The following is a 12,614-nucleotide window of genomic DNA, read 5'->3' as shown; positions in this document are numbered from 1 at the left end:
TAAAACGCATGGTCAGAAGGGCTGTTTCGCGACAAGAAATGCCAACAAAACAATGTTTCGCGGAATTATTCATAATATATCACAGCGAGGTTTTCGAGACCTGGGTCTACACTTGAGCTGCCATGTGTCGAGGTTCTGCGTTTAGTACGAAGCTATACCTATACGCGCAATCAAAATAGTGAATGCTGCTGCCATGGAAATCTAAACATTACTAATATACTTAAGTAAAAAAAACAGTTGCTGCATGTTGAAGACCATCCTCGACCGATTTGGCTGAATTATTTGTTATGTTCGTAATTGCCAGGACAAGGTTTGTAAGAAAGATTTTTTTGGAAATTCACAAGAAAAGTATTACCTATTGTATGAAAATCTCATTAAGTACCTACCTATACACTTCTCATTTTTAGTAATCCGGAGTCGAGAGTAACGTAATAAATATTTTGTTTTTAATAGTTAGATACAATTAACGTTAAGAAGTTCTTCCAAGTATGATGAATTGATGAATTTAATTATGTATCTATCATAATCGACCCTCAGGGGATAGATAGGTGCCTACCTAATTAATAACAGTTAAAGATAAACGGTTAGATTGTTACACGTTACGCATCGTTACTTGAAACTCAGTAGGTAGAATACATGTTGGGTTTTCAATACAGATGATTGATCAAATATTTAGTTACGTTGCTTAGCGATGGCTTCATAATATCCTGTAATGTGGTTGAACCATATTATATAGAAACGTAACAAACCAAAATTACTTAATATACACATCTACGGCTTTGTTGAAATTGAACACAAAATACCTAATAATATGGAAGCAAATAAAAGGTAAGAACAATCTTATTGTAGGCACCTACTTAATGTTAGGTCGTAGTTATTAAGTTACTTATATTATAGACATATACATAGATACTATTTAAACTAAAGTTAAGTCAGTAGTAATTGATATATAAACTGTACTTTTATAACTATAGAAAGTTGATATTTATATTATGTTTTTCAAAAACATTTGTAAAAGTTTATTTGAATAAAAATTCTTTCAATTTCTATAAGTACCTAAATAAATAAATTAGAAGGTAGGTATATTTTCTCAGAATTAGGTACACGGATTCAGTTTCAAGAATATTTATTACACATAAAACTAGAAACTGACCACCTGACACATCAACGTACAGCTGAAACCGCTGAACTGGTTGTAGAACATACTAATCCTAACTATATATACCTATATTATACCTAAATACGAAAGTTTGTAAGTATGTATGGATGTATGTTTGTTACTCTTTCACCCTAAAACTACTGGACGGATTTGGCTGTTTAGAATGGAGATAGATTATACCCTGGATTAACACATAGCTACTTTTTATCCCGGAAAACCAATGAGTTCCCACGGGATTTTAAACATCTGTATCCACGGGAACGAAGTTGCGGGTATCAGCTAGTATAAATATACTTACGAAAAATTAATAAAAATACTAACATAGTATGTTATCTCTCCAGATCCCTATTAAGAATTTGAAATTACGACCGTGCAAAGCTGGGACGGGTCATTTGGTTAAATAATAAAATCGATTATTATTTTATGTTAAGATTCGTTTATTAAAAAAAAAAATTCAAAACCTTGTGATCAAATATAGTTTTTGGTTTTACTTATTAAGTACGGACTTTCTGCAAGTCGGGCATGTCTGAACTATTTTCTAATATTCTTTTGTTCAGATTGGGACAAAACGAATTTTACAAGATAGAAAGATACTTTTCCCTTTTCTCAATTGACTATATGCTAATCTAAACAAATTCGTTTACATTTGTAGCTTACTTTGACACTTTGTGGCAACCGGTTTATTGTGATTGGGATAGGCGAGACACCAATTGAAATAAAAATCTTTCTTAGCTAGTTAGGTACTCGTGTAATAGAAGACGAAGACTACCTAATACGGGCCCTGCAAATTTTTCTAAGGCATGACATAGCCCGCAAAATGGTATCAACATGATCTAGGAGTACAGTAACCTGTGATTTTTCATTAAATACCTAAATAAATTGGTGCTGGAACTGTATTGAAATTATCTACTATTTTTGTGACTGTCATAACATAACAATAGTAATAATTGTGTAGTTAGTGCAATTATTGAACTAAGCCATCGACGTAGACGGTAAATGTAACAAAAACAGAGTGAACAACAGTGAGGGAACTTCTAAATCGATGGTACCTATATGGTTCAAATATGGTGACGTGAAATTCAAGAAAAATAGGGCTACCTGCTTCAAATATAACATTTGGTGTTTGCCAGTGACAATAGTAGGAATGTATATTGTATATCTAACGTATATTTACGTACCTATATAAATGTTGACTTACGATTGTAATTTGTTAACCCAAAACTAGACCTCGCGTCCTATATCCTTTGGCACACAATACTTAATAGTACCTTTCAGCTATTGGCGAAAGATAGGTAGGTTTATCTTTTTTCAGGGAAAACGTGTTAGAAAGAATTTGATTAGTATGTATCTTAGATGCGATCTCATGAACTAAATAGGGTGCTTTTCAATTCAGTATTGGAGCCCTGGACGCACTCCTGTTGGCAATCAATTTGGAATTGATGCTTCTCCAAATGAGGATCATAGGCAAGTACAAAGTTATATTTATTATACTGAGAGGAAAATAAAATCTATTAACTTGGTAAGAACATGAGAAGAACGAATTTGACTAGATATCAACCATACTTTCAGTAATCTTCCTAGGCACTATCTTATCACGATCATGGTCAACCCATTGCCGACTCACTACTGAGCACGGGTCTCGATATAGATCGTAAAACTGTAGCCATAGTCCGTGCCACGCTGACCATGTGCGGATTGGCAGACTTCACACACCTTTGAGAACATTATGGAGAAGTCTCAAGTATGCAGGTTTCCTCTCGATATTTTCCTTCATGATATTTCATTTCTTAAAACGCACGTAACTTGAAAACTTAGAGGTGCGTGCCCGAGATCGCACCCCCGACCTCCAGTATAAGAGGCGGACGCCTTAACCACTACAACATAACGGACCTATCTAAACAACTGATAACTGATAATAATAGTAGGTAATAGGTATGTCTCCAGTGTGCAAGCTATATCTGCAATTTTTTGTCAAGATCGGTAGCGGTTGAACCGTGACATGACAGCAATATCTAATATTGATACACAGACTATAGTTTAGTTTAGAATTTAGAGTAACAGAGTTGTGAGCACATTTCTAATAACCCACAACTAATAAGTTCCCATGACTTCGTTTGGCAAGTAGCAACCAGCTACGATTTAAGTTGTAGGTACATTGCTGTCACATAACCAGTCAATCATGTTCAGTTTACAATATTATGTACTTAATAATATAGACATTGTATTTGGATGGAATCTATGTATATCTATTGGTGACAAAAATAAATAACTTTAAAACTAGGTATGTGTGTGCCACCCGATAGTTTTCCGTATTTTCAGTTTCTGTAATTGCTCGCAACGTAAATTCCACTTAGGTATCTACTAACGCCATCCTGTGTCTATTTATAACATCTGCAGAAACAAGCGCCGAGCGGTTTCCCGAGGTCAGGCAGGGAAGTAAAAAGGAAAAGCAGATGCGCGAAAAGCTTTCGAAGGACCGGTGAGTTGTTCAGTATTTTCAGAGATGGAGCTAAGTATATTGTGTATCAGGCTCGTTTGAATTAGCTCAAGGATTTATTTATAGAGGTATGCCCAAGTAGTAAAAGGTAATCCTACATGTTTCATCCAGCTTAGGTACCTACCTACTCTAGAGCAAGCTCGCATGACTCACTCATCTCGCACTGCACCACTCGCTTTTTTCTCAAAATGCCAGGACATAACAATAGTTAGGTTTCTATATCAATTTAATATCTGAATTATATTATTTTTCAGACGCATTTTAAAAGAAGTCATCTTGAGAACCCTCTTGGAGTTAGCGGAAGGTGGAGAGTGGTATACTTTGAAGCAAGCAGTCGACATGTTGGAAAAAAATGCCGCCTCCGTCATATCGCTCAAAACACACAATCAAAAACTAAAAATGTTAGTAAATGAATTTTGTTAATAAAAGATTATACTCATCCCCACAGACCACTTAATGGATTTTCCTGAGGCGGAGCGTAGGAGTCGGAAGCATATTACGGTTTCTACTCGTAGTTTGCCTAGTAAGCAGATCACCTATTTTCTCGTACATAACTAACAATATTATGTCTAACAAAAACGATATAATAGCTACTACCCCAACAGAATTCCAGAATTACGAAAATTGTGGAAACTGTAAGTGTATAGGAGTTTGATCCTATACCTAAGTAAGTAAACTTCTTCTTCTTCAGTTTAAAATCCAGTAGGTCCCTATTATTTGAAAATAATTTGTTTCAGATCATTGGAAGCGCTTTCCACGGAGTTACAAAACAATCGTCGACAGCGAGCACTCGAAGTACGTAATAGTGACTCAAATGTAGCTTCTCTTCGCGATAGAATAAAGGTAAGCATTGTACGGCCGAGTAAACTATTGCGAGATACGGAATAGGATCAACATTCACCAATCTTAAAGGTGTTAACGAAATGAAATGTATTTTTTATCAACCTTTTTACTATAAACGAACATACCGCTAATGCCTTGCCTATTCAAATCAAAGCGTACCTACCTTCAAAGTTAAAGTTAGTATAAAAAAGGTTTTTTATATCACCAGTTTATTTTGTACCAACCGAATTTAATGCAGTAGAGCAAATAACATAAGGAAAAATAAAAGTAAGGTTGCCTGAGGAAAATCTGTCCAGTTTGCCGCGCTTTAGAGTTTTATTTATAGCGTTTAGTAAAACACGCAGTAAGTCTGTCTGTCTGTCTGTCTGTCCGTCTGTATATCTGTCCGTCGTGTCTGTCAAGAAAACCTATAGGGTACTTCCCGTTGACCTAGAATCATGAAATTTGGCAAGTAGGTAAGTCTTATAGCACTAGTAAAGGAAGAAATCCGAAACTGCGAATTTTATGTGTTTACCTCACAAAAAAATATCGCCCTTGGTCGGTTTAATATGTGTATTACCACTGAACAGGATACACTACTCAACGCGCGTATCCAGTTCGACTATGCCGACAGGTGGCTCTGCGCTCGTGCCGAGTCAGTGGACATGCAATTTCAAGTAACGCATGCACCGGCGCCAAAACCAGAGCACGAAGACTGCGTTCATAAGGAGCTCCTCCGGGCTTACGACTTGCAAATTAAGGTTATTGAATAGGTACATAACAGGCTTTTCAAGAGTTCCTAAAATCGATCATCGCTTATTTATTCGGTAACTAGCGAGCGCCCGAGGCTTTCCTCGGTTCCATATCCCGTGGAAATAAAAGTAGAAAAGTCCGGTCATGTTCTTTTATCTACATAACAAAGCGAATCTTTGAACAAAAGCAAGCAAGGGTTTGGGCTGGGCGTGGATAAGACAGGACTTTTTATTTATTTATATAGACTAGCTAATGAGCGCGGCTTTGTTTGCATGGAATCAGATATTTAAAGACCCATGAGGAAGATCTTTGATTTTTCCTGAATATATTCTATGTTCTTTTCCAGGGGCTGGATTATGGGAAAATGATAGCTACAGAGTGACGATTGCTATCACCTCTGATTGGGTCACACTCTCTTGCAGCAAAAATACCGTTAATTCAGCCAATCACAACAATTTAAACTGTAGCAATGATTTATGCAGCTTTTCTGTCAGCAGCAGGCAGAAGGATGTCTTTAGCTATTTATATGCCACATAAGTACTTGCTTTGCTGTGTATTTGGCGGTTGAGCCGTAAAAATTACATTTGTATATGAATTATGACTTTCATAAGTGAATGTTTCATGAATGTATGTTTAACACAACATTATGATACTTCAGGAAAGAGAAGAGTTGCTGCAGTATTGGAAAACACGATATGCGGCCGACACAGCAAACATAGACGGTCGACTAAAAGACCAATGTGAAAAACTTCGCGTCACTGTCTCTCGCCGTGTGGAAATGGAAAAATTGGTGCTATTTTTGTATACAATTTCTTTACACAGTCAATATCATAATCATCAGCATGATCAATCCATCTCCAGCTCTACAGAGCTCTATATACAGAGCACGGGTCTGCTTTCAGAGTGAGAAGGGCTTAAGCCATAGTCTATCACGCTAGTCAAGTGCGGATTGGCAGACTTCAAATACCTTAGAGGACATTGTGGAGAACTCTCAGGCATGCAGGTTTCCTCACGATGTTTTCCTTCACCGTTAAAGCAAGTGATATTTACCTCAATAGTGTCTAAGAGAGAGACAGATAAGCCCGTGTCGGTGGTTTTGAGTGACCACTCTTAGCTTGACACCGCCATCAGGCACAATTGTGCAGCCTCTGTCTACAGAATATAATAATTATGAACAGTGTAATCCGAAGTTGTTACATTTTTTAATCGCAATTTTTATGTCAAATATGTAATTTCAGTACAACCTGCATGAAGGCGAAATACGTGCATGGTTGACGTTCAAGAAAGAGCGCGCGGCCAGGCTTGCCCGCGAGGAACGGTTGCGTAAAGCTGCCACACGCATACAGGCGTGGTGGCGCGGCGTTATGGTTCGACGAGCCTTAGGAAGCTTCCGTTATTTACGGAACGTTAAGAAGACAGGGGCTAAGACAAAGAAGAAGTAAAAAATCGGGCCGAATTACGATCCACCTCATTTTTGGAATTCGGTTAAAAATATTACCCAATACATTAGTATTGGGTTCCTAATATTTTAGTAGAGTAGTTAGAAGTAGAGATAATAATAAAGACGAAGTAGATAGTATGATGTAAGTAGGTAGTAGGTACCACCTGACTTCGTCTGTGGTGGCGTTTGCTGGCGCGCGTGTTGTGACTTTTTGGAGTGTTTTTTTGTGAAAATTGGCCGGTTTTTGTGTTCTGCTGGTGTTTATTGGTGGTGGAACTGACTGGGAAGCGCTCTAAAGGAGCGCCGCGGGTATGTCGGCGGGCGCCGGCACAGACGAAGTCCATACTTATACCTCACTTATACATATAGTTAGTTTCCCTTACTTGTAAATAACTACAAACTTGACATTGGCTAATCAGTGTAAAGCCAGACGAGAGAAAAAAAAATAGGTACCACCTACTTAACCACTTCATAATATTAGTTTATAAAATACTTTTAGATTAATACCTATAATATTATCATTTTAAAATACCTGTCAATAAATACCATTGAACCAACCGTTGATTCAAAGTGTTTGAATAATGTAGGTACTAAATAATAGGTTTGAGCATAAATATAGGAATTAGGAAATAATAATATTCTTTGACATGTTTCTAAAGTTATCCGTCATCACTGCCCTGACAGGCTGGAGCCACAGAATATATAATACTTCCATAATACTTCTAGATAAGAGCATAGAGATCTCCTTTATATACTAGGTCTGTGGATAACTCAGACAAAGAATCGAGGTGGACTCCGTATGAAAATAATAGTACCTAATACCTTGTTAGAGCAAGTTAATAGAAAAACTCTGAAGAACTGAAGAGTGAGAAATACTAAAACACATTTTTGTCCTTGTCATAGCTTGGCTTTGACTTGTATGTAAAACAACCACAAAACGATATCAACGAGTAAAAGCTTCCTATCAGCCCACCAGATTTAAACGTTGACTATGACAAAAATTCTTCTTCTTCTCCTTATTTTGTGGCTTTTAGTAGGTATTTATCTAGTGCCAACTGCCAACAATAGGCCAATGATATCTTCATGCGTACAAAGAAACGTGGAATTCGACCAAATGTCAACGTCAAACGCAACGTGCTTGTCAACTGCCAACGTCAACGTCAAGTAAAACAAATCAGTTGAAATTTTGTTCCGATGCCGGTTGCATGTGGTTTTATTGGACTATATTTTGTATTACATATCGTCAATTTGTTTGTTATTACAGAAAAAGGTCACTTGTTTTAGTCACTTTCAATTGAAAAATTAAACAACTTTGTCGGAAAAATGTGCAGTGGATAAACTGTGTCGCAATTGTTTTAGGATAAGTTTTGCACTTGTCTTCTGGGAAATTTGGATTTTATCATCTTAGGAATTGGTGAGTAATCTTTTTTGTTATATACCTACTTCTTATGTCTCTTTTTTAACCTTAAATATGCTGGAGAAATCGGAAGCTTTCGTAGTTGGAGCATTCTTGAAATTCAGGATGTAAGAAAACTGTATTTTCTAAGTTGCTGTTTACTTTGTCATACTAACTCAACTAAAGTTTTAGTGAGTGTCAATTTTATAATCGCTAAAATATTCTTGAAGAGACCTGAATGAAACTCATTTTTAACAAAAATATGAGTAAGTACTAAGTAGTTCTCATATTTTTGCTAAAAATGAGTTTCATTATGGCCTCTTTAAGAATATTTTGGCGTTATTTAATGAAATGTAGATAGGTATTTATTGTTTTTAAAACCTGAGTACTTAGTAAAGATTCTTGATACTTTATTGGAATTCTATATAAGTATGTAATATTTGATGAAATTCGGTACATAGATAGCCAGCATCCTGTAGACAGACTTAGGCTACTTTTACTTTTATATAGGAAAATAATTGAGTCCCCACAAAATTAAAAAAGGTAAAGTTAGCAAATCCACATGGACAAAGTTGTAGGCATTATTTAGTTTTGTATAAATAAAACAATAACCATTCAATCAAAGTAGTAAGTATTTATTTTCATATAATCCATGTTCAATAATGTAATATAATTTATCACTAGCTAAAATAACCACAGTATCAAAATAAAACAATTCCTCATTGTTTGTATTGTTTTTATGTAGGTATTTAGTTATTTACTTACTTATATTTCATTACGCATGTCTGCATAGATCATACAGCTTGTGCAGCAGCCTTGTTATTTAAATGTATGATAAAGATAATTTTTTTACTATGTTAGGTACCTATTTTAAAAAAAAACTCATTCTTCCTTGTAGCATTAAGTTGGTAATCATGCAATCAGTCAGAATAATTTGGGAATTGTAAAGTTCATTTTGCACAAGAATGCAATATAAAATTTTACTATATTAGATATATTAACCAATTTTATGTAAATATTAAAAGAAAAGTCCTGAGTTACTCATTGTTAACTCATCTAACACCATGGACCTAGATACTAAAAATTTGCAAAGGTTCCCTTTATAAGTAGTTTATAGTTTATAAATAGGATTAAAGTTAGATTTTACAAACCCACAAAGCGAAGGCATTACTGGATGCTAGTTTCCAAATGAAACAAAATACTAATATAATATTATGTTCCTTTAAATATGACTAAAATCAAATTAGGAAGGTAGCTATGTTATTATATCTTATGTTTTAAAATTTACACTAATTAACTATTACATTCTCATTAAATGTTATGTATTACAGACATAATTATAAAAAAAATAAAACATACTTCCTAAAACATACATAGGTGCATTATAAAATATGGGTTAGAGTTATAAATACAAGACTACTAATGCTATGTTAAGATTGTTAATATCACACTAATCGAATAGCTGTCTTACACTGGTCAGTGTTATTTTAAACTAGCCGATGCCCGCGACTTTGCCCGCGTGGATTTAGGTTTTTCGAAATCCTGTGGGAACTCTTTGATTTTCCGGGATAAAAAGTAGCCTATGTGCTAATCCAGGATATTATCTATCTCCATTCCAAATTTCAGCCAAATCCGTCCCGTAGTTTTTACGTGAAGGAGTAACAAACATACACACACACACACAGACACACAAATACACACATACAAACTTTCGCCTTTATAATATTAGTGTGATAACTAGTTACATAGACGCATTCTAAAATCATTTACTTATACCACATTATATGAACTTAAATATATGTAATCTCTGATATATACATTTAAGTAACTTAATATTAAATATGTACATCATTCACAAATCATAATGCAAGAACATTTTTTTGTAAAATAACTTATACATACCTACGTAAGTAGTTACACATGCTTATTTATTTGTTTTTTAATCGAAAGGTAAGAACTTATTACTTAATCAGTTAAATAGAATATTTAATTTACATACCAGTGAAAATTACCTTATCTTCCTAAGTAACTAGAAGTTTCACTTCTTATAACTAATGTGCAGGCATACATGTGTGTATACTTAAGTTTTTAATAAATTGTTACAAACTTTCCTCTCATATAACTTATATACTTCCTCTTATATACTTAAGTAGCTCAAATTAATTAATCTGTATAACTACAGCAATTAAACCGGTACCTACCTTTACAATTTTTCAATATAAAACAACTTCATGTATGAAGTTGTAATCTGGTTGTAGTACATCAAACCAAAGAAACGAGTCAGAGCCCAGCTCCCATATTTACTTACACAGAGAAACTAGCAGTGTTTTTTTGCAATGTGGATTAGGGTTGTCAGCTATACTAAATATTATTATCATCATTGTATTTCACTATATTAGCAGGCAAAATAGCTTGGTACTATTGTTCAAATAAAATATGTTTGCCTCATCGAATTACTCAGTTTGAGCTGCCGTACATTGACTTCTAGATTAAAGTCTAAACTTGACATTTTCCATGTAGGTTGTTAATTCTCTAATTTACATGGACCCCCACTAAGAAAGGATTTACAGAAACTCCACTGAGTGAAGCTGAGTGAGGTTAGCTAGTCACTTGTCACTACCTATATTTTAAATGCGAAAGAGTGTTGGTTTGTCCTTCAAGCACGTCACAACAAAGCAACGGAGCGACGTGCTTTTTAACTTGGGTTTGGTTAAAGACCTGCGGGGTGATTTGCTAACTCAGTGATCAACACTGAATAATAGCCACCAAGCTCATTAGACATTTATTTTTAATTCATTGAAATCCAGTCTATGAAAAATTTTTTTTGCAATGAAGTGGCAATGGAGAACCAGCCAATACCAAATGAGTTTAGTGCTATAATTTAGAGTTACACTGAGTTAGCGAATCGCCCCTGGAGAATGACAGGCTACTTTTAATACCAGAAAATCAAAGAACTCCCACGAAATTTTCAACAACCTAAATCCACGCGGGTAGCGCACGGGAATTATCATCATCATCATCATCATCAAAACAGTACAGTTCTGAGTGGGCCTTGGCTTGGTCAAGCAAACTCCGCCATCGGCGCCGGTCAGATGCAGTACCTTCCAGCTCGGAACCCCCGAAACCATGTCCTTCTCCACTCCATCAACCCACCAACCTCTAGATCTTTCTCGGCCTCTATGGCCCCCTGGTTTGCTGACCAACAACTTTTCGAAGCTTGTGTGTCGTCCATGCGTTGCACATGTCCTGCCCATCACATTCTTGACAGTTTCATGGTTTTGACAACATTCGGTTCCTTACAAAGTTCGTACAGTTCGCGATTGTAACGAATGCATCAAAAACCAGCGGGGATCAGCTAGTTTAAAATAAAAACAGTCGGCAGCCCTGTCTGTGATATACAGCGAAGCGACAATGTGCGTGGTAATTAGTGCGTTAATCGCCCTAGCGCTCGCTGCAACTGCTTTTCCGAGAAGGCGATCAGCAGAGCTTGCGGAGGGGGCAAATTGCCGGCAGATATGTGCCGCTTGTCGGTAATTGCAGAAATCACGAGCGGACAAGCTTGTGCTCCTGCTTGTCTTACAAGTCGTGAGTAGACTGTCGACATTGTTGATCCAGCTCGAGTACTTAATAGAAAATTATATTTTCAATATTCTTATACTATGAGATATATTTGTACACGTAAGTATATTAGAATGTAGGTAGTTACATAGGAGTGATTTTTGGAAGGGACTTTTTTATTGTTATACTAGGTACCTACTAAATGAGGACACCTATAAGTAACCCAAAGGTGGCAGCAGTACCCCATGCCAGACCTAACCCGAGTCTGATATAGAGGCGTTGGAGGACACCTATGAGTAATACTTTTCATTTTACCTTAAAATAAGCCCCTTGAGGTTGGAATCATTTTGTTGGCAATAAATAATTGAAAAATTCCGTAAAATGTAAAATGTAAACCCTATAGGGGAGGGTTACCGCAACTCTGTGGCAATGCGTGACATTATTTCTAACTAGCTGCTGCCCGCAGCTTCGCCCGCGTGGATTGGTCAGATCCCCTGCAGCATCAGGATTGAAGAGTTGGACTCCAAATTTTTTATGAAACAATGTCGCAAAGTTCCTCTTTCGATTAAAAAAGAAATGACGCAAATCGGTTCAGAAATCTCGGAGATTTCGGTGTACATAGGTAGAAAAACACAACTCCCTTTTTGAAAGTTGGTTAAAAAAGTAGCCTATGTTACTTCCTGGTCAATTCTCTACTTGTCTGTGAAAATCCCGTCAAAATCGGTTCAGCCGTTCCCAAGATTAGCCTTTTCAAACAGACAGACAGACAGACAGACAAAAATTTTAAAAACGTGAGATTCAGTTATAGTATCGTTCAAATAACCATATGACCTTAATATGCGGTAGTTATTTCGAAATTACAGACAGACACTCCAATTTTATTTATTAGTATAGATACTATTCCGAAGAAAATATAAAAAAATTAGCCTTTACACTTTCACGTAAGATTTTTTTACACCTTTGATTACATGTTACCAAAAGCCCAAAA

The 12,614-nt window shown here is 35.9% G+C and overlaps 3 protein-coding genes across 3 annotated transcripts in view; all 3 read left to right on the top strand.

Annotated features, from left to right (window-relative positions):
- Positions 1 to 4,510, top strand: part of LOC123864559 (diuretic hormone 45) — a 75,701-nt gene extending 71,191 nt beyond the window's left edge. Inside the window, exon 7 of the transcript XR_006795808.1 lies at positions 4,500 to 4,510. The gene's annotated coding sequence lies outside the window, so the exon portion shown is untranslated. The remainder of the gene's footprint in view (positions 1 to 4,499) is intronic.
- On the top strand, positions 3,568 to 6,673 carry LOC123864558 (dynein regulatory complex protein 9-like). Its single transcript, XM_045905109.1, has 6 exons — positions 3,568 to 3,638; positions 3,911 to 4,057; positions 4,394 to 4,499; positions 5,069 to 5,239; positions 5,890 to 6,021; positions 6,470 to 6,673. The coding sequence occupies exons 1-6, from the start codon at positions 3,613 to 3,615 to the stop codon at positions 6,671 to 6,673; spliced, it is 786 nt and encodes a 261-aa protein (XP_045761065.1). The 5' UTR covers positions 3,568 to 3,612.
- Positions 6,674 to 7,848: 1,175 nt separating this feature from the next.
- LOC123864865 overlaps positions 7,849 to 12,614 on the top strand; it is a 50,886-nt gene continuing 46,120 nt past the window's right edge. The window contains exon 1 of the mRNA XM_045905578.1: positions 7,849 to 8,086. The gene's annotated coding sequence lies outside the window, so the exon portion shown is untranslated. The remainder of the gene's footprint in view (positions 8,087 to 12,614) is intronic.

The sequence above is a fragment of the Maniola jurtina genome, chromosome 4 (assembly GCF_905333055.1).
Source record: "Maniola jurtina chromosome 4, ilManJurt1.1, whole genome shotgun sequence".
NCBI classification, from domain to species: domain Eukaryota; kingdom Metazoa; phylum Arthropoda; class Insecta; order Lepidoptera; family Nymphalidae; genus Maniola; species Maniola jurtina.
This window is presented reverse-complemented; position numbering and strand designations above follow the sequence as displayed.